Source organism: Coregonus clupeaformis, chromosome 37 (genome assembly GCF_020615455.1).
Source record: "Coregonus clupeaformis isolate EN_2021a chromosome 37, ASM2061545v1, whole genome shotgun sequence".
NCBI classification, from domain to species: Eukaryota; Metazoa; Chordata; class Actinopteri; order Salmoniformes; family Salmonidae; genus Coregonus; species Coregonus clupeaformis.
In genome coordinates this window covers 8,691,241-8,716,421 of record NC_059228.1, presented here as the reverse complement: position 1 = coordinate 8,716,421, position 25,181 = coordinate 8,691,241, and the positions used below count along the sequence as shown (strand labels likewise).

The 25,181-nt window shown below is 41.5% G+C and overlaps 1 protein-coding gene across 3 annotated transcripts in view; it reads left to right on the top strand.

Moving 5' to 3' along the window:
* LOC121553489 (adhesion G protein-coupled receptor A1-like) overlaps positions 1-25,181 on the top strand; it is a 73,621-nt gene that overhangs the window by 30,476 nt on the left and 17,964 nt on the right. For all 3 annotated transcript variants that reach the window (XM_045211526.1, XM_045211527.1, XM_041866624.2), the window contains 2 exons: positions 9,309-9,432; positions 13,836-13,981. In XM_045211526.1, coding sequence (XP_045067461.1) covers positions 9,309-9,432; positions 13,836-13,981 — 270 coding nt within the window. The remainder of the gene's footprint in view (positions 1-9,308; positions 9,433-13,835; positions 13,982-25,181) is intronic.

Sequence of the window (25,181 nt, the reverse complement as noted above, 5' to 3'; positions counted from 1 at the left end):
ATGAAGACAGGTAACTGCAGTATGGGAGGAGTGATGTCGTCGGTGGCTCCACGACTGCAGTCGGGAGACACCCTGTTGTCAGAGGAAACAAGCCGTCGTCGCACAGCTGCAGCTGGAGTACAACACTCCAACATTTCACCTCCCTCCATCCCCAAAGGCATCACAACATAGCCAAGCCTTGTCTTCCTTATTGTAGAAATGCTCTAAGGGCGACATTCTGAATTGAGATCCGTGCACACCAGTCTCCCATTGATATCAATGAATGATTTACGCGAAAGTCAGAGTTGTGAACGCAGATCTCAGATCAGAAACATTTCCTAAATGTGTAGAAATAACTTCACTGACTGTCATAACGTTAGTGTATTCCAAGAAAGAGGAGGGTGTAATGTAGCATCACTGAATAGTGTAGCTGGTGAGCTTACACGAGTACTAATTCCACTGGGGCGAAGTTCACCCTTCGAAACGTTCCCTCCCCTCGGCCAAGGAGAACAAGTAAGGGGTCAGTTTTGCCACACATATAGAAGTCATTTCAGCGCTTCACTGACTCTCATAACGTTAGTGTATTTCAAGCAAAGGGAGTGTGTATTCACTGAATAGTGACGCTGGTGAGCCTATTATCAAGGGTCCATTCCATTCGGACTCCAAGTTCACCCTTCAGAATATCCCCTCGGCCAAGGAGAACAAGCGGGAGATCAGTTTAGCCACATGCTCTCCCAGGGGAACAAGGAAGTGGAGGGGTTCCAGGTTAATACACTTGACCCAATAAGAGCCCATAGCCAAGCCCATGAAAAGCACTGGGAGGCAGGCAGAGGCTGCAGTGATTTATAGCCCTCTCCTGGAGCTTCCTGGTTGTAGTTTAGCACCTAAAAAGCAGCTCTTCCTCTCCTCTCTGGCACATAACACTGCACACTAACTCAGACACGCCTCATAGATTACTGCAGCTCTCTATCTTTCTTTTTCTCTCTCCTTCTCTATCTCCCTCTCTCTCTGTCTGTATGACTCGCTTTCATTATGACTTGTTTTCACTAATTCTCTCTCTCTGGTATCTCTCTCTCTGGTCTCTCGCTCTCTGGTCTCCCTGGCCTCTCTCTCTCTGGTCTCCCTCGCCCTGGTCTTTCTTACTCTCTCTCTCTCTCTTTCTCTCGCTCTCTGCAAGTTTCTCGCATACAACAGAGGTTCTTTCCTATACATGTTTTTCCCCTGGTGTTTAATGGCACTGGTGAAAATGATGAGGATAATGCTGATTTAGTCTGCCTCTCTCTCTCTCTCTCTCTCTCTCTCTCTCTCTCTCTCTCTCTCTCTCTCTCTCTCTCTCTCTCTCTCTCTCTCTCTGTGTGTGAAATGGTTGTGTAGTGTACTGTACATTACTGTAATCAAAGAATACTCTAAAATCTCTGGATATAAAATGAATGTGGAAAAAATGAAATAATGGCAATAGGAAAAATATAAATAATAACTCATGATCTACAGCAATCCTTTAAGTGGACCACAAAAAATATAAAATATTTAGGATGCTTAATAAGTGACAACAAACAACAAATACATATAGAAGATAACTTTATCCCATTACTCAACAATATGAAAGCAGATCTAATCACATGGAACAATCTTTCCATAAATCTTACAGGTAGAATAAACCTCTTCAGAATGGCATGGCTCCCAAAGTGTTTATATTTCTTCTCAGTAATACCAATTACCCCTCCCGAAGACATTCTTTTAAAAAGTATACTCGGTCATAACAGACTTTATATGGGCAAATAAAACTTTTAGAATAAAAAGGAAGGTTTTACATCTTCCTGAGTCTGAGGGTGGTTTTAACCTTATTTCAACTCACCACCCAGGGCTTTTAATTGCGACATATAGTTAAATGCACTAAAGAGGAACAATGGGTACATATTGAAGCTGCGCATGCTCATCCCCAGAATCTTTTCACGTGTCTATTTTCAAAGGATAAAGCTAAGAACATGAACAATTTCATAGTTAAAAACGTTATAACAATATGGAAGAAAATGAAATGTACAGTATTATGCAAGAACCAATATCACTCCCCTAAAACACAAACCTATGGAACAATACTTGGATCGTTTTTCAGAATTCACCGATAAATTGGTGAATTGCATATACTCCAGAATGTTATGAAGAGTGAGCAGATGAATTGCAATTAATTGGAAAGTCCCTCTTTGCCATGAAAATGAATTTAATCCCAAAAAAACATTTCCACTGCATTTCAGACCTGCCACAAAAGGACCAGCTGACATCATGTCAGTGATTCTCTCGTTAACACAGGTGATAGTGTTGACGAGGACAAGGCTGGAGATCACTCTGTCATGCTGATTGAGTTAGAATAACAGACTGGAAGCTTTAAAAGGAGGGTGGTGCTTGAAATCATTGTTCTTCCTCTGTTAACCATGGTTACCTGCAAGGAAAAATGTGCCGTCATCATTGCTTTGCATAAAAAGGGCTTCACAGGCAAGGATATTGCTGCTAGTAAGATTGCACCTAAATCAACCATTTATCGGATCATCAAGAACTTCAAGGAGAGAGGTTCAATTGTTGTGAAGAAGGCTTCAGGGCGCCCAAGAAAGTCCAGCAAGCGCCAGGACCGTCTCCTAAAGTTGATTCAGCTGCGGGATCGGGGCACCACCAGTGCAGAGCTTGCTCAGGAATGGCAGCAGGCAGGTGTGAGTGCATCTGCATACACAGTGATGCAAATACTTTTGGAGGATGGCCTGGTGTCAAGAAGGGCAGCGAGGAAGCCACTTCTCTCCAGGAAAAACATCAGGGACAGACGGATATTCTGCAAAAGGTACAGGGATTGGACTGCTTAGGACTGGGGTAAAGTCATTTTCTCTGATGAATCCCCTTTCAGATTGTTTGGGGCATCCGGAAAAAAGCTTGTCCGGAGAAGACAAGGTGAGCGCTACCATCAGTCCTGTGTCATGCCAACAGTAAAGCATCCTGAGACCATTCATGTGTGGGGTTGCTTCTCACCCAAGGGAGTGGGCTCACTCACAATTTTGCCTAAGAACACAGCCATGAATAAAGAATGGTACCAACACATCCTCTGAGAGCAACTTCTCCCAACCATCCAAGAACAGTTTGGTGACGAACAATGCCTTTTCCAGCATGATGGAGCACCTTGCCGTAAGGCAAAAGTGATAACTAAGTGGCTCGGGGAACAAAACATAGACATTTTGGGTCCATGGCCAGGAAACTCCCCAGACCTTAATCCCATTGAGAACTTGTGGTCAATCCTCAAGAGGCGGGTGGACAAACAAAAACCCACAAATTCTGACAAACTCCAAGCATTGATTATGCAAGAATGGGATGCCATCAGTCAGGATGTGGCCCAGAAGTTAATTGACAGCATGCCAGGGCAGATTGCTGAGGTCTTGAAAAAGAAGGGTCAACACTGCAAATATTGACTCTTTACATGAACTTAATGTAATTGTCAATAAAAGCCTTTGACACTTACAGTGAGGGAAAAAAAGTATTTGATCCCCTGCTGATTTTGTACGTTTGCTCACTGACAAAGACATGTCAAAAATGTTATAAATTTATTTGCATTTTAATAAGGGAAATAAGTATTTGACCCCTCTGCAAAACATGACTTAGTACTTGGTGGCAAAACCCTTGTTGGCAATCACAGAGGTCAGACATTTCTTGTAGTTGGCCACCAGGTTTGCACACATCTCAGGAGGGATTTTGTCCCACTCCTCTTTGCAGATCTTCTCCAAGTCATTAAGGTTTTGAGCCTGACGTTTGGCAACTCCAACCTTCAGCTCCCTCCACATATTTTCTATGGGATTAAGGTCTGGAGACTGGCTAGGCCACTCCAGGACCTTAATGTGCTTCTTCTTGAGCCACTCCTTTGTTGCCTTGGCCGTGTATTTTGGGACATTGTCGTGCTGGAATACCCATCCACGACCCATTTCCAATGCCCTGGCTGAGGGGAGGAGGTTCTCACCCAAGATTTGATGGTACATGGCCCCGTCCATTGTCCCTTTGATGCGGTGAAGTTGTCCTGTCCCCTTAGCAGAAAAACACCCCCAAAGCATAATGTTTCCACCTCCATGTTTGACTTTGGGGATGGTGTTCTTGGGGTCATAGGCAGCATTCCTCCTCCTCCAAACACGGCGAGTTGAGTTGATGCCAAAGAGCTCGATTTTGGTCTGATCTGACCACAACACTTTCACCCAGTTCTCCTCTGAATCATTCAGATGTTCATTGGCAAACTGCAGACGGGCCTGTATATGTGCTTTCTTGAGCAGGGGGACCTTGCGAGCGCTGCAGGATTTCAGTCCTTCACGGCATAGTGTGTTACCAATTGTTTTCTTGGTGACTATGGTCCCAGCTGCCTTGAGATCATTGACAAGATCCTCCCGTGTAGTTCTGGGCTGATTCCTCACCGTTCTCATGATCATTGCAACTCCACGAGGTGAGATCTTGGATGGAGCCCCAGGCCGAGGGAGATTGACAGTTATTTTGTGTTTCTTCCATTTGCGAATAATCGCACCAACTGTTGTCACCTTCTCACCAAGCTGCTTGGCGATGGTCTTGTAGCCCATTCCAGCCTTGTGTAGGTCTACAATCTTGTCCCTGACATCCTTGGAGAGCTCTTTGGTCTTGGCCATGGTGGAGAGTTTGGAATCTGATTGATTGATTGTTTCTGTGGACAGGTGTCTTTTATACAGGTAACAAACTGAGATTAGGAGCACTGCCTTTAAGAGTGTGCTCCTAACTCAGCTCGTTACCTGTATAAAAGACACCTGGGTGCCAGAAATCTTTCTAACTGAGAGGGGGTCAAATACTTATTTCCCTCATTAAAATGCAAATCAATTTATAACATTTTTGACATGCGTTTCTCTGGATTATTTTGTTGTTATTCTGTCCCTCACTGTTCAAATAAACCTACCATTAAAATTATAGACTGATTGTTTTATTTTATTTTTTATTTTTTATTTTTTTTGTATTTTTTATTTATTTTTTATTTTTTTCTGGGGGGAATGGATCAGCTTAATATTGCAGATAGATTGTATCTTCTATCAATGTAATCGTCTGCATCACTTCCAATCCCCCATGTTTTTTTTGTTTTAGTTTTTTTGTTATATATATACTCCCCTTTATTACTTTTCAACCCCACCATCCTTTCCCTACTTGGAGTAAATTAGTGAACAACATTTACATTTACATTTTAGTCATTTAGCAGACGCTCTTATCCAGAGCGACTTACAGTTAGTGCATACATCATTTTTTATCGAACCCACAACCCTGGCGTTGCAAACGCCATGCTCTACCAACTGAGCTACATCCCCTAACAACAATGCCCAGGCCTCTACTTCCGGTCTATACTTACTATCTACACCTTATGGACAGAGTTAATTTTACAATAATTCTATTATATATATATGTATTTTTTTAATATATTTTTTTATTGCTCCTGAACTTCTTCTACTCTCAACCTCTCCGATCATTTTCATGATGTCCATCCGGTTTGCTTCTATATGCCATATCTTTCTAACTGTGCTCTTTCCCAAAAGCTCCCAACATACAACCTATATACTTATTATGGACATAGTATGCTTACATTATTAGCTATCTTTGTTATTATTTGTTTTTATTTGTTATTAGTCCCATTCTTCAACTCTATTCAATACCTCCCATCTATCTCTTAACACCATCCATATAGGATTTATATTTGCCATATATATTTCAACCGTACTGTGATGTTTTACAAAAGTTCTGAACCTTTCTATTCTCATTGCTTCTACAGATTGTGAATTGAAAATAAACAATTTTGCTAAAAGTATTATTATATTATTGATTGATTGACTATGACTTTTCAGATCACCCAGTAATGCTATCTGCAAGGTTAGTTCCAGGTAAATATTGCAATCCTTTAGCCATTCCTGGACCTGTGTCCAAAAACAAGCTACAAATGGACAGAACCAAAACAAATGATCTAATGATTCTGTCTCTTCACAGCAAAATCTGCAGAGCTGGGAAGATTGTATCCCCCATATAAATAACATTCTATTGGTAGCAAGAATTTTATATAATAATTTAAATTGAAAGATTCTAATTTTTGAATCCGGTGTCGTTTTGCATATCAGTTCATAAACACTATGCCATGGGATCGGTACGTCAAAGATCTCTTCCCAACTATTTTGCAATCTATATGGGACGGCTGTCAATCCTTTGGTCCTTAAGTGAAACTGATATACTTATTTATTTATCACAGTTTTCCTTAACCAATTATGTTCTTTAATGCAAGGCCGACAGACAAGTAGACTGATAATTTCTTTGTCAGTGGGCAAACGTACAAAATCAGCAGGGGATCAAATACTTTTTTCCCTCACTGTATGGAATGCTTGTAATTATACTTCAGTATACCATAGTAACATCTGACAAAAATATCTAAAAACACTGAAGCAGCAAACTTTGTGAAGACCAATACTTGTGTCATTCTCAAAACTTTTGACCATGACTGTACACTTGAAGTCGGAAGTATACATACATCTTAGCCAAATACATTTAAAGTCCGTTTTTCACAATTCCTGACATTTAATCCTAGAAAAATTCCCTGTCTTAGGTCAGTTAGGATCACCACTTTATTTTAAGAATGTGAAATGTCAGAATAATAGTAGATAATTATTTATTTCAGCTTTTATTTCTTTCATCACATTCCCAGTGGGTCAGAAGTTTACATACACTCAATTAGTATTTGGTAGCATTGCCTTTAAATTGTTTAACATGGGTCAAACGTTTTGGGTAGCCTTCCACAAGCTTCCCACAATAAGTTGGGTGAATTTTGGCCCATTCCTCCTGACAGAGCTGGTGTAACTGAGTCAGGTTTGTAGGCCTCCTTGCTCGCACACGCCTTTTCAGTTCTGCCCACACATTTTCGATAGGCTTGAGGTCAGGGCTTTGTGATGGCCCCTCCAATACCTTGACTTTGTTGTCCTTAAGCCATTTTGCCATAACTTTGGAAGTATGCTTGTGGCCATTGTCCATTTGGAAGACCCATTTGCGACCAAGCTTTAACTTCCTGACTGATGTCTTGAGATGTTGCTTCAATATATCCACATCATATTCCTTCTTCATGATGCCATCTATTTTGTGAAGTGCACCAGTCCCTCCTGCAGCAAAGCACCCCCACAGCATGATGCTGCCACCCCCGTGCTTCACGGTTGGGATGGTGTTTTTCGGCTTGCAAGCAACCCCCTTTTTCCTCCAAACATAACGATGGTCATTATGGCCAAACAGTTCTAGTTTTGTTTCATCAGACCAGAGGACATTTCTCCAAAAAGTACGATCTTTGTCCCCATGTGCCCAAACCGTAGTCTGGCTTTTTTATGGCGGTTTTGGAGCAGTGGCTTCTTCCTTGCTGAGCGGCCTTTCAGGTTATGTCGATATAGGACTTGTTTTACTGTGGATATAGATACTTTTGTACCTGTTTCCTCCAGCATCTTCACATGGTCCTTTGCTGTTGTTCTGGGATTGATTTGCACTTTTCACAACAAAGTAGGTTCATCTCTAGGAGACAGAACACGTCTCCTTCCTGAGTGGTATGACAGCTGCATAGTCCCATGTTGTTTATACTTGTGTACTATTGTTTGTACAGATGAACGTGATACCTTCAGGCATTTGGAAATTGCTCCCAATGATGAACCAGACTTGTGGAGGTCTACAATCTTTTTTCTGAGGTCTTGTCTGATTTCTTTTGATTTTCCCATGATGTCAAGCAAAGAGGCACTGAGTTTGAAGGTAGGTCTTGAAATACATCCACAGGTACACCTCCAATTGACTTAAATTATGTCAATTAGCCTATCAGAAGCTTCTTGCTATGACATCATTTTCCGGAATATTCCAAGCTTTTTAAAGGCACAGTCAATTAGTGTACTTCTGACCAGCTGGAATTGTGATACAGTGAATTATAAGTGAAATAATCTGTCTGTAAACAATTGTTGGAAAAATGACTTGTGTCATGCACAAAGTAGATGTCCTAACCGACTTGCCAAAACTATAGTTTGTTAACAAGAAATGTGTGGAGTGGCTCAGTCCTAAGTGTATGTAAACCTCCGACTTCAACTGTAGATTTTCAAATACATGCAACTTTCACATGTAGAAATGTATATTTGAAATCTTTTGGACATCAGAGTAATCTTGAGGGAATCCTATTTGAGTCAGAAAATGATATTCATATGATAGGTAAGATATACAAAACATTGCAGAGAGCATATCCAACTGACAATCTCTTAGAAAAAAATATAAACTATTGGAACCAAGACTTAAATAACTGATATTGGCACAAGATGGGGGGAATGTTGGAACATAACTAACGTAATTACAGTTAATAAAAATGTACGCTTAATCCAGTGTAAACTAATGTATAGAATTTATTACACGAGACAAAATTCACAAATTCTACAGCACAGAGTCTTGTCTTAAGTGTAAAACTAACAATGACTCAATAATCCATGCATTCTGGGAATGCTATAAAGTCCTAAAGTCATGGGCGGAGTTAGAAAGTTGGCTGTCAGAAGTATTACAATGTAAATGTACTTTTAATCCGTCTGTCTGCATATTTATTTCAAGACATGGCATATGAGTGTGCAATGAGATCACCGACAGGTTGGACGATCTTTTTCTCGTCAATCAACTTAAAAGAACGTATAGTTACTGTAAATCAACCAATCCTCCATCATTAACACAATGGAAAGGTCAAGTGCTTTATTATCTAAATGTTCAAAGAGAAACAAAATGGTGCAGTTTGAGACCATGTGGCCTGAGATGCGGGTGTGGGCAGGGGTGATGTTGTGGATGTTTATGTGCGTCTGTATGTTGTGCTTTGTATGTGCAGGTGTTTTGTATTGTTGGAAAACAATTATAAATAAAATATTACCAAAAAATGATGCAATACATTTGACTGACTTTCACCTCATCCTGTTATTTCTAATTTCTCATCCATCTATTTTCTCTTCATCCCTGTATATGTTCTGAACTATGAATTGTATGACATGGCTGTGCTTTAAAGTCTGTATATTAATGTAGGGGATATGTAGATTATTATTATTATTTACAAAATGTAATTTGCAAATGATGCATTGCATTTCACCAGATTTTTCCCTCACCCTTTATTTCTCACCCCCTTGTATCCTAATAAAGTATCTGAATGATGAAATGGGTATTTTTTTAAACTCTAAAATGTTCAACATCCTCTGCATCAATGTGTAATCCATTCCCCTGATTTTCTGTGCTATTCATATTTATGTGACTGACTGTGTGGGTTTCTTTTCTTTTGGCAGCACAATCCGCATTAGTCGGAAGGGATGGCACATGCTCCTCAACTTCTGTTTCCACACGGCTCTGACCTTCACTGTGTTTGCTGGAGGCATCAATCGAATCAAATACCCCATCATCTGTCAAGCAGTAAGTGTACTGCCTTTTCATTTCCGCCCTCTCAAAGCTCTCCGGTGGAAATGATTATGAATGTCTATGGAGGTACTCTGAGTGCACACAGTACGTATAGCTCTCTCTCTCTCTCTCTCTCTCTCTCTCTCTCTCTCTCTCTCTCTCTCTCTCTCTCTCTCTCTCTCTCTCTCTCTCTCTCTCTCTCTCTCTCTCTCTCTCTCTCTCTCTCTCTCTCTCTCTCTCTCTCTCTCTCTCTCTCTCTCTCTCTCTCTCTCTCTCTCTCTCTCTCTCTCTCTCTCTCTCTCTCTCTCTCCCCACTGTCCCTCTTGATGCTCTGATGAATAGGCTACACCAACGCTCCGTCACGACTCTCTCCACACAGTGTGAGACAATACAGTCCATACAGCTTAATTTTCGCACCCTACAGCAGATGAATGCATTTATCTAGCTAGCTATCTTCCTGTGTGTTTCCTATTGATATAATGGCTGGCAGTACATATCCCGTGATGAAAGCCATGTTGCCTGTCCCTCCAGGGGTTTCCCGCCCCGGCCCCCAGGGGCTTTTTACCCAGCAGTTTGTTGTCCTAATGAGGGTGTTGTTTTGGGGGGAGTAGGAGTATAGCTGCCGTTACTGATGTTGCCGACCGCTTGACTCTCTCTTCCTCCGTAGGTGGCACCTCCGTCTCTTAGCCTGAGGCTGTGCGCAAGAAAGAGAAATAGAGAGAGAGAAAGGAAAAGAGAAAGAGAGAGCGAGGGAGATAGAAAGGTGGAGAGAGAGCGAGACACAGGCGCCAGTCAGCGCTGCGGGACGTGGCTGGTTACGAGGCCTGTATGCCGGTGTGGGTTAGCTAATGGGTCACAGGAGTGCTTTCTCTCCTGTTGGGACCATTAACGCTTAGCTCTTAGATGTTATAAAGCAGAAGAGATCAAGGGAAATGTGTCAATGTGAGAGGATCCTGCCATACATACTGTTTTTAGGTCAGAGCCTGGAGGCAGCTAGGGGAAGGATAGTGTTGGGGTGGCTAATTGGTGGTGCATGTCATGACCTGAGGGGTATCCTGAGTCCTTATTTAAAGATAAAGCAGCTGATTGGAGACATCAGGTAAGAGATGTTACAGCTTTTAAATAGAGATGCTTACCTCTTAGTCAATAATTGGCTTAACTGATGTCTTGTGTGAAAGGGTTATTATGGTTGTTAGGGAGTTTTGATTTCAGGGTTAGCAATAGACTCAAGCTTGTCTTGACAAAATAAGGAGTAAGAAAACCAGACTCTGGTATGCATGCCCATTGTTGTTTTGGGGAGATTGATAGGAAGATTTTAGGAAAATGGATAATGATTGGTGTGGAGTTAAAATGTCAGAGTTAGCGATAGACTCAATCGTGTCTTGACAAAATAAGGAGTAAGAAGACCAGGCACATTGTTCAGTTTTGGGAGATTGATAGCTAGATGATACTGTAGGTTTTCAAGAGAGTTTGATACATCCGTTTGAACATGTCATCTTCCCTCTGCTATCTCTCCTCAGCATGTGGGTATTTAGCTGGCGAGAGATTGATGTTTTTTCTCTCTTTCTACCTTTCAGTTGAGGTTTCAAAGGCTTCAAACTCATCCTCTATTTATATCAACAAGGCTCTTCTTCTCTGTTCAGAACCTAGTCCGTCAGTGCACCTGGGACACTGCTGAGGCTGCTGCCTTACCCTCCTGTCACAAACAGTTTAGACATCTTCTTGTTCTTAAACATAATGAGTCCACCTCAATATGGAGCTGCACACATTGATCGTTGTAGCTCACTGTAGCTCACTGAAGCTCACTGTAGCTCATGGAAGCCATCCCTTGGATGCCTGTCAGGAGGCTTGGCTTCACAGAGAGACAACTAGCTAGGCTAGGCGCCTCTGGTTCATGTCACGCCCGTCAAGCAAGAGTCGAAAACTACTGGTGACACATTTCAGCCGGTGTCACGGCATGAAACGCTGCCCCCCTATCGACCCACCTGCTCCCCCGCTGCGTAATGGCACATTATTACGACACAATTAGCATATTCCCCATCAGATTTGCTGTCCACATGCATGCATTAGCAACATGTGTTCTGAGTGACATGCAGACATCTTGCCGAGATGCCACAGCTTGAGAGATGCCTGTAAAGCAACAAAAATCTTGATTGTACTCACACATATGTAGATATTACCCCTCTCTCAATGTCATTATCACCGCAGGTGTGTTTTGCACAGTGCCTCTGGTGCTCCTCACCACTGGCTATTTATCTGATTTAATCATGTTGCCTAATGTAGAAGCACTGCATTTTTAATGGGTAACTCGGCATTGCTGTGGGATTATTTGGGCCCGGTTTGTCTCCCCTCCTCTCAATGGGTTTGAGGCTGTTCCCCTGTTCCCAGCAGTGGTGAAATTATCTGGGATGATTACATGACTGATTGCTAGAGGAGCTGGCTGTAAGGATATGTGTGATCACAAACACCTCTCCACCCTCCTCCACCCTCCGCCCTGCCAGGCAAACTTCAAGGAGCTCTGGAACCGTCTTTGGCAGCCTCTCTCAGCACTTCAAGCACTTGCAAACCCCCTTCCTCTACAAACCTCCCTCTCTCTCTCTCTCTCTCTCTCTCTCTCTCTCTCTCTCTCTCTCTCTCTCTCTCTCTCTCTCTCTCTCTCTCTCTCTCTCTCTCTCTCTCTCTCTCTCTCTCTCGTCTCATCCTCCCCTCTCGTTTCCTTCCTCCAACCCACTCCTCATTCTCTAATGTTAGTCATCTCTTACTTATAAGCCACACTGCGACAGTAATACTGACCCTAACCCGGACTCACTAAATTATACTCCACACTGACAGACCCTATCATTCCTCTGTGATTCAACCATACCACACTTTCATACCACTCCTTGTGACAGTGACATACACGTAGCTAAAGACTATACTATTCCACGCTGTGTACATCAGTCTACTCTGTGTGTGCGTGTGTGTGTGTGTGTGTGTGTGTGTGTGTCAATGGAGGCTCCTCAGAGGAGGAAGGGGAGGACCATCCCACTCAGTGAATTTCATTAAAATAAATATAGTGAAACATTAAAAGTATCTATTTATATATGATCTGAACATTATCTATTTAAATATTCACATATCACCAAATAACTGATTAAAACACATTGTTTTGTGTGTGTGTGTATGTACATTGTGTGTGCAAGAGATTGATTTGATCCCTTTTGAGTTTTCTGTAGCTGATATTGCTTGTTGTGAATGTGCTGTTCATATCTTCTTGAGGTCAAGGACTAGTTCAGTGTGTGGCAATAAAACCTTTTTACTTGGGTTCTATTCCATCCTACATTAGTGGTTGTTTGTCCATTCAGCCAGTGTTCCTTTCAGTCCAAAGGATGTGGGTTATAGCTATACTCTTCGAAAAAAGGTGCTATCTAGAACCTAAAAGGGTTATTCAGCTGTCCCCATAAGATAACCCTTTTTGGTTCCAGGTAGAACCCTTTTGGGTTGTATGTAGAACTCTTTTCACAAAGGGTTCTACATGGAACCAAAAAGGGTTCTACATGGAACCAAAAAGGGTTCTACCTGGAACCAAACATTTTTTCCTACAGGGACAGTTGAATAACCCTTTTTTCTAAGAGTGTAATTATTGATTGGTTGAATCATAGACCACCACCTACTCACTGTGAGCTTTTTCCACCATTAACCAGTCTCAAGGTTATTTCAAATCAGTATCATGTCTGACTCCTGTATGGTTCCTTCAGTCCCTGTAGAGTTGGCGAAGCCTAGCAGACTGGAGCGAGTTATTTGATTGGATGCCTCTTAGTTTTGGGTCCGCTGAGTGAACTGAGGAGTGTGTTTGTGGAAAGAAGGACACAATGCATTTCTAATTCTCTCTCTCTTTCCTCTATTCTTGCTCTCCTTCTCTCTCGTAGCTGTCTTTCTGTCTCCTGATAAAGGCTTAAAACAATGTCAGATTCCCATTCAAGCATAATTCATGAATATTAGAACAAGAGAGGATGGGATACAATATCTGTTAGAAAACAAGTTGTATTTTATTTTTATGAAGCATTGTAGACGTGACAGACATTTATATTGTGGTTTATTGTTGACTGCTCAAGGTTACTGTCCTGAGTCCTCTATTGCTATTGGTGGAAGATGTGGGTGTGTGTGCGCGCACGTGCATGTGTGCTTGCATGGACTAATAGAAAGGTCACAGTCTTCCACTCCCGCTGCAATTGATCTTTGGAAAAAACACTTGATGCTAGTGACGTTGTGAATAGTGACTTTGATGACATGCTTGTTGTGTCTGGAAAATAACTCTCTGTGAGTCAACTGGGTGTGAAGAAGTGAGAGGGACATGAAGAATGCGAAGAGAAGAGTGGGAAATGATGTGAAGATAGATACAGTGAGTGACCCATGTCTGTCTGTGTCCCCTGGTGCAGGTTGGCGTGGCGTTACACTACTCGTCCCTCTCCACCATGCTGTGGTTGGGGGTGATGGCCCGGAACATTTACAAGCAGGTGACCAAAAAGCCCCTGCAGCCCCGGGACGGTGACCCCCCTGCCCACCCCAAACAGCCCATGCTAAGGTAAGCACAATCCCCCTCTGTGTGTGTGCTCGTGCGTGTGTGTGTGTGTGTGTGCGCACATATGGGTATGCATGCCTGCGTGTCTAATCGTGCATCTGTGTGTGTATTTGAGTTTTATGCCGTTTCATTTCACTCCCTACTATACTGTATCCCTTGTGTGGACTAGAGATGCTTGTAGGAATCTGTACACAATAGCATTGGCCTGCTGTCCTGCCAGTACTTATTAAATCCTAATTCCCGCTAAATCCAAGCCTTGTATCCTGCTTCTCTGTTATTAGAGGCTGTGGATCTGTGCCTTTTGTCTTAACCTTTATGTAATGTACTGTTTCTGAAATGCTGTCAGCTACAGAGAGAAAGATGATTGGGCTCGTAGTTTAGTAGGTTACTTGAAAGAAAGGATATTATAAACAAGTCATGCTTGGTGGATTCTGTATAAACCTTAGTTGTGTGTGTCTGTTTTTTTTTTTCTCTAAAAGTATGATTATCATGGGTTTCACTTGGGAGAGTTATCGGATCATTTATCAAAAGAAGTGTATATAGCGAGATTACATTCCTCACTCTCTGGCTTTGTTCACTCCAAGCCCTCTATTGTAATATTGCTGTCACTGCTCCGAATGTATACAGTTTGGCTCCTCAGTAGCTAGTGCTTCTCTTACACTTATTAATGTCAAGAAATTACATTTTGAACTTGAGTCGCTCTCTGCCATCAGGGAATAACTGTTAGTTTGAATAATTTGACTCACATAATTTGGAATTTACTCAGATAAATACCCTAGATTGCTGGGAGCCGAGGATATTATTTTTAATCAAACACATTTCAGAAATGGGGCCTGTTCAATTTAGAGACACCTATTAGGGTGGTAGAGGTGACATTCAACGAGGTACAGTGCCTTCAGAAAGTATACCCCATTATGACGAAGTGAAAACATGTTTTTAGAAATTGTCAACTGTGGGACCTTATATAGACAGGTGTGTTTCTTCCTAAATCATTTCCAAACAATTGAATTGGCCAGAGGTGGACTCCAATCAAGCTGTAGTGACATCTCAAGGATGATCAAAGGACATTGGATGCACCTGAGCTCAATTTGAAGTGTCATAGCAAAGGGGTGTGAAGACTTATGTAAATATGATATTTCTGTATTTCATTTTCAATACATTTGCAAATATTTCTAAAAAAAACATGTTTTCACTTTTTCATTATGAGGTATTGTGGGTAGATGGGTGAGAACCCCCCCCATTTAATCAATTTTGAATTCAGACTAACACAACAAAATGTGGAATAAGTCAAGGGGTATGAATAGTGTCTGAAGGCACTGTAGGGATGGAGAAGATATCTACTGACATCTGTCCAGGGAGCATGTGTTTATTAATATCATCATCGGCATAATCATGGTCATTATTGCCTTCATAATTATTCAGCAACTTGTCATCAATATTACCTTAGAAAATGAAGGAGAAGCCACGGTGGAGATTTTATCTCACAGAACTTGTTGGTTCATTGGCAGGATAACAAATCATGGTGACTGTGTGAGGCTGGTTTGCAAACTGACACGTTACACATTTTACAATTATTTATTTATTTATTTATATTCAAAACTAAACTATAGGGAGAGAGTCTGAGCCAAGTCGTAGGTGGCTGGTGCATTAGAGTAAAAACTAAAGCGGTACTCATACTCTGCATGACCCAGCTGCGCTTCAGCTTCAGCTCACAGACGGATGGCAGCAAAGCATCCCCAAACCATTACACTACCACCACCATGCTTGACTGTTGGTTTGGGGATGCTTTGCTGCCTCAGGACCTGGACGACTTGCCTTAATAGAAGGAACCATTCATTCTGCTCTGTATCAGAGAATTCTACGGGAGAATGTCAGGCCATCCATCTGTGAGCTGAAGCTAAGGCGCAGCTGGGTCATGCAGCAAGACAATGATCCAAAACACACGATCAAGTCTACATGAAAATGGCTAAGAAGCAACATATTTGAAGTTTTGGAATGGCCTAGTCAAAGTCCAGACCTAATCCCAATTGAGGTGTTGTGGCAGGACTTGAAACGAGCAGTTCATGCTTGAACACCCACAAAGTTCGCTGAGTTAAAACAGTTCTGCATGCATGAGTGGGCCAAAATTCCTCCACAGCGATGTAAGAGACTGATCAACAACTACAGGAAGCATTTTGTTGCAGTCATTGCAGCTAAAGGTGGCACAACCAGTTATTGTTTCTAAGGGGGCAATTACTTTTTCACACAGGGGAATTGGGTGTTGCATAACTTTTTTATTAAATAAATAAAATAATTATAAAATTGTTGTTATTTGTAAACTCTGGTTCCCTTTATCTAATATTAGGTTTTGGCTGAAGATCTGATAACATTCAGTATGAAAAATATGCAAAAAATAGAGAATCTACAGATGTTTAGCGAAGTCCAGCCAACCTTTTGATACAGGATGCAGTGATGAGTATCAAAACTGTCACCAGTAACAAAACGAACAGCTTTATGATAGACGGCATCCAAACGTTTAAGAGTAGTAGCAGCTGCACTTTGATAAATAATATCACCATAATCAAGAAAAGATAAAAAGGTTGACTGAATAATTTTCTACCTACTGCTTAGAGAAAGGCACAATCTGTTTCTGTAGACAAAGCCAACTTTAAATCTTAGCTTCTTAACCAGCTCATCTATGTTTTTTAAACGTCAAATCCATATCAATCCAAATGCCTAGGTATTTATATGCGGGAATACGTTCAATTGGAGAACCATTGAATGAGTGAACATGTAGTTAATCTGAAACATTCTTACGAGAGTTTAAAAACAACATGTATATTGTTTTGCCCATATTTAGTTTTAAATCAGCAAGGGATTCCTGCATAGCTATAAAATAAATTGGACTGTAGTTTTGACACCGCCAGATCAACAGTCGGGGCAATAGCATACATAATAGTATCATCCGCATATAGATGAAGTTTCCAATTTTTTACAGATTGACCAATGGTGCTTATATAAAGTGATGAGAACAGGTCTCAAAATCGACCCCTGTGGTACACCTTTATGCACTTCAAGAAATTCTGACTTAACCCCATCAATCACGATGGCCTGAGTTCTGTCACTAAGATAATCATGAAACCATGAACGGGTAGTCAGAGCTCAGGCCTATCGAGGACAACTTATTCAATAAAATAGCATGATCAACAGTATCAAAAGCTTTTGACAGGTCCACAAACAAAGCAGCACATTTAATTTTAGTGTCTAAAGCATTGACAAGATCATTAACAACTAAAGTGGTGGCTGTAATAGTGCTATGCCCAGGCCTAAACCCTAATTGGTTTACATTCAAAATACATTTCCCAGATAAAAAAAGAGCAAAGTTGTACATTTACCAAGGATTCAAGTAGCTTAGCTAGACAAGGAAGCCTTGAAATGGGCCGATAATTACTAAGATCACTACTATCCCTGCCCTTATGGAGTGGCAGCACAAGAGCAGATTTCCATACTTTTTGAATATTTCTGGATAACAGTGTTAAATAAAAAATGTGGGTTATTGAGCCAACAATGATGGGCACTGCACACTTAAGCAGACCGGGATCACAATTCCTGACATTTAATCCTAGTAAAAATTCCTTTCTTAGGTCAGTTAGGATCACCACTTTATTTTAAGAATGTGAAATATCAGAATAATATTAGAGAGAATAATTTATTTCCGCTTTTATTTATTTCATCACATTCCCAATGGGTCAGAAGTTTACATACACTCAATTAGTATTTGGTAGCATTGACTTTAAATTGTTTAACTTGGGTCAAACGTTTCGGGTAGCCTTCCACAAGCTTCCCACATAAATTGGGTGAATTTTGGCCCATTCCTCATGACAGAGCTGGTGTAACTGAATCAGGTTTGTAGGCCTCCTTGCTCGCACACGCTTTTTCAGTTCTGCCCACAGATTTTCTATAGGATTGAGGTCAGGGCTTTGTGATGGCCACTCCAATACCTTGACTTTGTTGTCCTTAAGCTATTTTGCCACAACTTTGGAAGTATGCTTGTGGTCATTGTCCATTTGGAAGTCCCATTTGCGACCAAGCTTTAACTTCCGGACTGATGTCTTGAGATGTTGCTTCAGTATATCCACATAATTTTTCTTCCTCATGATGCCATCTATTTTGTGAAGTGCACCAGTCCACCCTGCAGCAAAGCACCCCACAGCATGATGCTGCCACCCGTGCTTCACGGTTGGGATGGTGTTCTTCGGCTTGCAAGCCAGCCCCGTTTTCCTCCAAACATAACGATGGTCATTATGGCCAAACAGTTCTATTTTTGTTTCATCAGACCAGAGGACATTTCTCCAAAAAGTACGATCTTTGTCCCCATGTGCAGTTGCAAACCATAGTCTGGCTTCTTTATGGCGGTTTTGGAGCAGTGGCTTCTTCCTTGCTGAGCGGCCTTTCAGGTTATGTCGATATAGGACTCGTTTAACTGTGGATATAGATACTTTTGTACCTGTTTCCTCCAGCATCTTCACAAGGTCCTTTGCTGTTGTTCTGGGATTGAGATTGATTTGCACTTTTCGCACCAAAGTACGTTCATCTCGAGGAGACAGAACACGTCTCCTTCCTGAGCGGTATGACAGCTGCGTGGTCCCATGGTGTTTATACTTGCGTACTATTGTTTATACAGATGAACGTGGTACCTTCAGGCGTTTGGAAATTGCTCCCAAGGATGAACCAGACTTGTGGAGGTCTACCATTTTTTATTTCTGAGGTCTTGTCTGATTTCTTTTGATTTTCCCATGATGTCAAGCAAAGAGGCACTATGTTTGAAGGTAGGCCTTGAAATACATCCACAGGTACACCTCCAATTGACTCAAATTATGTCAATTAGCCTATCAGAAGCTTCTAAAGCCATGACATAATTTTCTGGAATTTTCCAAGCTATTTAAAGGCACAGTCAACTTAGTGTATGTTAACTTCTGACCCACTGGAATTGTGATACAGTGAATTATAAGTGAAATAATCTGTATGTAAACAATAGTTGGAAAAATTACTTGTGTCATGCATAAAGTAGATGTCCTAACTGACTTGACAAAACTATAGTTTGTTAACAAGAAATTTGTGGAGTGGTTGAAAAACTGGTTTTAATGACTCCGACCTAAGTGTATGTAAACTTCAGACTTCAACTGTACATATAAATACATATACAGTCGTGGTCAAAAGTTTTGAGAATGACACAAATATTAATTTTCACAAAGTCTGCTGCCTCAGTTTTTATGATGGCAATTTGCATATACTCCAGAATGTTATGAAGAGTGATCAGATGAATTGCTATTAATTGCAAAGTCCCTCTTTGCCATGAAAATGAATTGAATCCCCCAAAAACATTTCCACTGCATTTCAGCCCTGCCACAATAGGACCAGCTGACATCATGTCAGTGATTCTCTCGTTAACACAGGTGAGAGTGTTGACGAGGACAAGGCAGGAGATCACTCTGTCATGCTGATTGAGTTAGAATAACAGACTGGAAGCTTTAAAAGGAGGGTGGTGCTTGAAATCATTGTTCTTCCTCTGTTAACCATGGTTACCTGCAAGGAAAAATGTGCCGTCATCATTGCTTTGCACAAAAAGGGCTTCACAGGCAAGGATATTGCTGCTAGTAAGATTGCACTTAAATCAACCATTTATCGGATCATCAAGAACTTCAAGGAGAAAGGTTAAATTGTTGTGAAGAAGGCTTCATGGTGCCCAAGAAAGTCCAGCAAGCGCCAGGACCGTCTCCTAAAGTTGATTCAGCTGTGGGATCGGTGCACCACCAGTGCAGAGCTTGCTCAGGAATGGTAGCAGGCAGGTGTGAGTGCATTTGTACGCACAGTGAGGCCAAGACTTTTGGAGGATGGCCTTGTGTCAAGAAGGGCAGCGAGGAAGCCACTTCTCTCCAGGAAAAACATCAGGGACAGACGGATATTCTGCAAAAGGTACAGGGATTGGACTGCTGAGGACTGGGGTAAAGTCATTTGCTCTGATGAATCCCCTTCCAGATTGTTTGGGGCATCCGGAAAAAAGCTTGTCCGGAGAAGACAAGGTGAGCGCTACCATCAGTCCTGTGTCATGCCAACAGTAAAGCATCCTGAGACCATTCATGTGTGGGGTTGCTTCTCACCCAAGGGAGTGGGCTCACTCACAATTTTGCCTAAGAACACAGCCATGAATAAAGAATGGTACCAACACATCCTCCGAGAGCAACTTCTCCCAACCATCCAAGAACAGTTTGGTGACGAACAATGCCTTTTCCAGCATGATGGAGCACCTTGCCATAATGCAAAAGTGATAACTAAGTGGCTCAGGGAACAAAACATAGACATTTTGAGTCCATGGCCAGGAAACTCCCCAGACCTTAATCCCATTGAGAACTTGTGGTCAATCCTCAAGAGGCGGGTGGACAAACAAAAACCCACAAATTCTGACAAACTCCAAGCATTGATTATGTAAGAATGGGCTGCCATCAGTCAGGATGTGGCCCAGAATTTAATTGACAGCATGCCAGGGCGGATTGCAGAGGTCTTGAAAAAGAAGGGTCAACACTGCAAATATTTACTCGTTGCATAAACTTAATGTAATTGTCAATAAAATCCTTTGACACTTATGGAATGCTTGTAATTATATTTCAGTATACCATAGTAACATCTGACAAAAATATCTAAAAACACTGAAACAGCGAACTTTGTGAAGACCAATACTTGTCATTTTCAAAACGTTTGACCACGATTGTACATTCAGTGGGGAGAACAAGTATTTGATACACTGCCGATTTTGCAGGTTTTCCTACTTACAAAGCATGTAGTGGTCTATAGTTTTTATCATAGGTACACTTCAACTGTGAGAGACATAATCTAAAACAAAAATCCAGAAAATCACATTGTATGATTTTTAAGTAATTAATTTGCATTTTATTTCATGACATAAGTATTTGATCACCTACCAACCAGTAAGAATTCCGGCTCTCACAGACCTGTTCGTTTTTCTTTAAGAAGCCCTCCTGTTCTCCACTCATTACCTGTATTAACTGCACCTGTTTGAACTCGTTACCTGTATAAAAGACACCTGTCCACACACTCAATCTAACAGACTCCAACCTCTCCACAATGGCCAAGACCAGAGAGCTGTGTAAGGACATCAGGGATAAAATTGTAGACCTGCACAAGGCTGGGATGGGCTACAGGACAATAGGCAAGCAGCTTGGTGAGAAGGCAACAACTGTTGGCACAATTATTAGAAAATGGAAGAAGTTCAAGATGACGGTCAATCACCCTCGGTCTGGGGCTCCATACAAAATCTCACCTCGTGGGGCATCAATAATCATGAGGAAGGTGAGGGATCAGCCCAGAACTACACGGCAGAACCAGGTCAATGACCTGAAGAGAGCTGGGACCACAGTCTCAAAGAAAACCATTAGTAACACACTACGCCGTCATGGATTAAAATCCTGCAGCGCACGCAAGGTCCCCCTGCTCAAGCCAGCGCATGACCAGGCCCGTCTGAAGTTTGCCAATGACCATCTGGATGATCCAGAGGAGGAATGGGAGAAGGTCATGTGGTCTGATGAGACAAAAATAGAGCTTTTTGGTCTAAACTCCACTCGCCGTGTTTGGAGGAAGAAGAAGGATGAGTACAACCCCAAGAACACCATCCCAACCGTGAAGCATGGAGGTGGAAACATCATTCTTTGGGGATGCTTTTCTGCAAAGGGGACAGGACGACTGCACCGTATTGAGGGGAGGATGGATGGGGCCATGTATCGCGAGATCTTGGCCAACGACCTCCTTCCCTCAGTAAGAGTATTGAAGATGGGTCGTGGCTGGGTCTTCCAGCATGACAACGACCCGAAACACACAGCCAGGGCAACTAAGGAGTGGCTCCGTAAGAAGCATCTCAAGGTCCTGGAGTGGCCTAGCCACTCTCCAGACCTGAACCCAATAGAAAATCTTTGGAGGGAGCTGAAAGTCCGTATTGCCCAGCGACAGCCCCGAAACCTGAAGGATCTGGAGAAGGTCTGTATGGAGGAGTGGGCCAAAATCCCTGCTGCAGTGTGTGCAAACCTGGTCAAGACCTACAGGAAACGTATGATCTCTGTAATTGCAAACAAAGGTTTCTGTACCAAATATTAAGTTCTGCTTTTCTGATATATCAAATACTTATGTCATGCAATAAAATGCAAATTAATTACTTAAAAATCATACAATGTGACTTTCTAGATTTTTGATTTACAGACCTCTACATGCTTTGTAAGTAGGAAAACCTGCAAAATCGGCAGTGTATCAAATACTTGTTCTCCCCACTGTATATATACATATCCTTTTTTAAAATATATTTCCCTTTATTACTTTCCAACCCCACCACCCCTTCCCTAATTGGAGTAATCTAGTGAACAACAACGCTTAGGCCTCTACTTCCAGCTTATACATACTATATACATTTTATGGACACAGTCAATTTTACAATAATTCTGTTTTGTTTGTTTTTACTCCTGAACATCCTCAACCTCTCCAATCATTTTCATGATGTCCATCCGGTTTGCTCTGTTGTGGCAGAGAGGAGGAAGTAGAACCCTTTAGGGATTTGACAATTTTCCATAATTTAGCCGGGTTCTCATTACAATCCGAAAGACTGGTTACATAATAATCAGATTAAGGCATTCTAGTTTGTTTTACACAATGATTCCTCAGTTGCTTAAAGCTTGCCAGTCTAAGCCTGTGTTCCTAGCCTTGACTCAAGCATTATCTCTTTTATGAATTACTTATAATTCCATAGTGTACCAGGCATTCGACATACATTTAACCCTTAGTTTTTTGAAGGGAGCATGATTATCTTCAATACTATTGAGGACATCTGCAGAAAGTTTGAAAGCTAAATCAGGTTCAGGGATAGCTGAAATACAATCAAGGTCACTAAAATAAAGACCATGTAAAAAAGCCTGTTCACTGAAGTTTTTAAAGTTTCTCTTTGTGATGACACAAAGCTTAGATTTTTGTATTCTCACATCTCTAACACAAACAACTGGGCAATGGTCACTAATATATTGGGCGAACACATCAGTAGAAACATATTTGTATTGTGTATTCGTTAGAATAAGATCAATCAGAGTTGACCTTGAAGGATCTTTAGGGTTGGCCCGTGTAGGCTCAGTCACCAGCTGTGTTAGGTTTAGATCAAAATGTCTTTTAGATCGTCCGAAGCCTGCATTTCCCAATCATAATTTAGGTCACCCAGGATAATAACGTCTGATTTTAGTAAAAGAAGACAACAAACTAGTTAACTCCTCGAGTGCATAAAGGTTAGCTGAGGGAGGACCGTAGACCACTATAACAGTTATGGATACATTTTTCCCCAGACAAAGGCTTAAAGATACTTTAACTCTTTCACTTTCACTTTCACTTTAACTCTACCCACATGTACATATTACCTCAACTACCTCAACTAGCCGGTGCCCCCGCACATTGACTCTGCAACGGTACCCCCCTGTATATATAGCCTCCCTACTGTCACTTTATTTTACTTCTGCTCTTTTTTTCTCAACACTTTTTTTGTTGTTGTTTTATTCTTACTTTTTTTGTTTAAAATAAATGCACTGTTGGTTAAGGGCTGTAAGTAAGCATTTCACTGTAATGTCTGCACCTGTTGTATTCGGCGCATGTGACCAATAAAATTTGATTTGATTTGATTTGAAGATAGTAGCTCAAATTTTGGGGCAAGGGAAATGGATTTCAATAAAGAGACAAAGAAATATCTATAAGAATGGCCACTCCACCACCTCTACCCTGTCTGTCAGCTCTGAACACATAATAACCCTCAATATTAATATCAGAGTCTAGAATGTCCCCAGAGATCCAAATTTAAGTCAATACCAGAATGTCCTGATTCATCTGCATAGCCCATGTCTTGATGTAATCCAGTTTAGGAAGTAAATTCCTAATGTTCAGATGCATCAACCCAAGTCCTTTACAATTTTTAAAGTCACATGGAGTCTCCAACTCAAACAGGCTATGTTCAATAGGCGGTTGCAGGCCCTGTCTGATGGTTGATATTGACATAGTTGGTATGGCAATAAGATTGCATAGAACTGCACCATTTGGTCTATCCCTATTTGTAATAGAGTAGAGAGTAGAAATTGGAATTACTTTTCCAAGGTTGACACCATAGGGCCTGAGGCCGCAGCCAATGTCAGTATGAGGAACTCTCAGAGTAACCAATGATGGAATGTTATAAACTGACCTATATGGGCTTTGGTTGCCCAAGCCCTCTATGTGATTTGAAAACCAAGGGGGTATTCAAGTTTATGGAATTCACATTTGTACTAATAGTACTGGGTGAGCAGACCACAATGGGTTTCTTTTTTGAGCTAACAATAGCAGATCTAAGAGTGGAGTTCAAACGAATGGGTACAAGATTACAACTGACAACACCCCAATATATTAATGCAGCCTTGAAATATGAAGAGAGGGTCCAGGCTTCTATATAGTTTGGGTGGAGTCCATCATCTCTGTAGAGCATCTTTTGTTTCCAAAAAGTGTCGAGATTGTCAATAACACTTATGCCAACAGAGTGGCAGTAGTCTTTAAGCCAGATATGAAGTGCTAAGAGCCTGCTGAACCTTTCGCAGCTGCGACCCAGCGACGGCACAGGGCCAGAGATATGGATTTTTTTGGGGGGTTGTATCATTTGATTTACACAACATGCCTACCACTTTGAAGATGCAAAATATTTTTTATTGTGAAACAAACAAGAAATAAGACAAAAAAACTGAAAACGTGGGTGTGCAGAACTATTCACCCCCCCCCCCAAATTCAATACTTTGTAGAGCCACCTTTTGCAGAACTTACAGCTGCAAGTCTCTTGGGGTATGTCTCTATAAGATTGGCACATCTAGCCACTGGGATTTTTGCCCATTTTCAAGGCAAAACTGCTCCAGCTCCTTCAAGTTGGATGGGTTCCGCTGGTGTACAGCAATCTTTAAGTCATACCACAGATTCTCAATTGGATTGAGGTCTGGGCTTTGACTAGGCCATTCCAAGACATTTAAATGTTTCCCCTTAAACCACTTGAGTGTTGCTTTAGCAGTATGCTTAGGATCATTGTCCTGCTGGAAGGTGAACCTCCGTCCCAGTCTCAAATCTCTGGAAGACTGAAACAGGTTTCCCTCAATACTTTCCCTGTATTTAGCGCCAT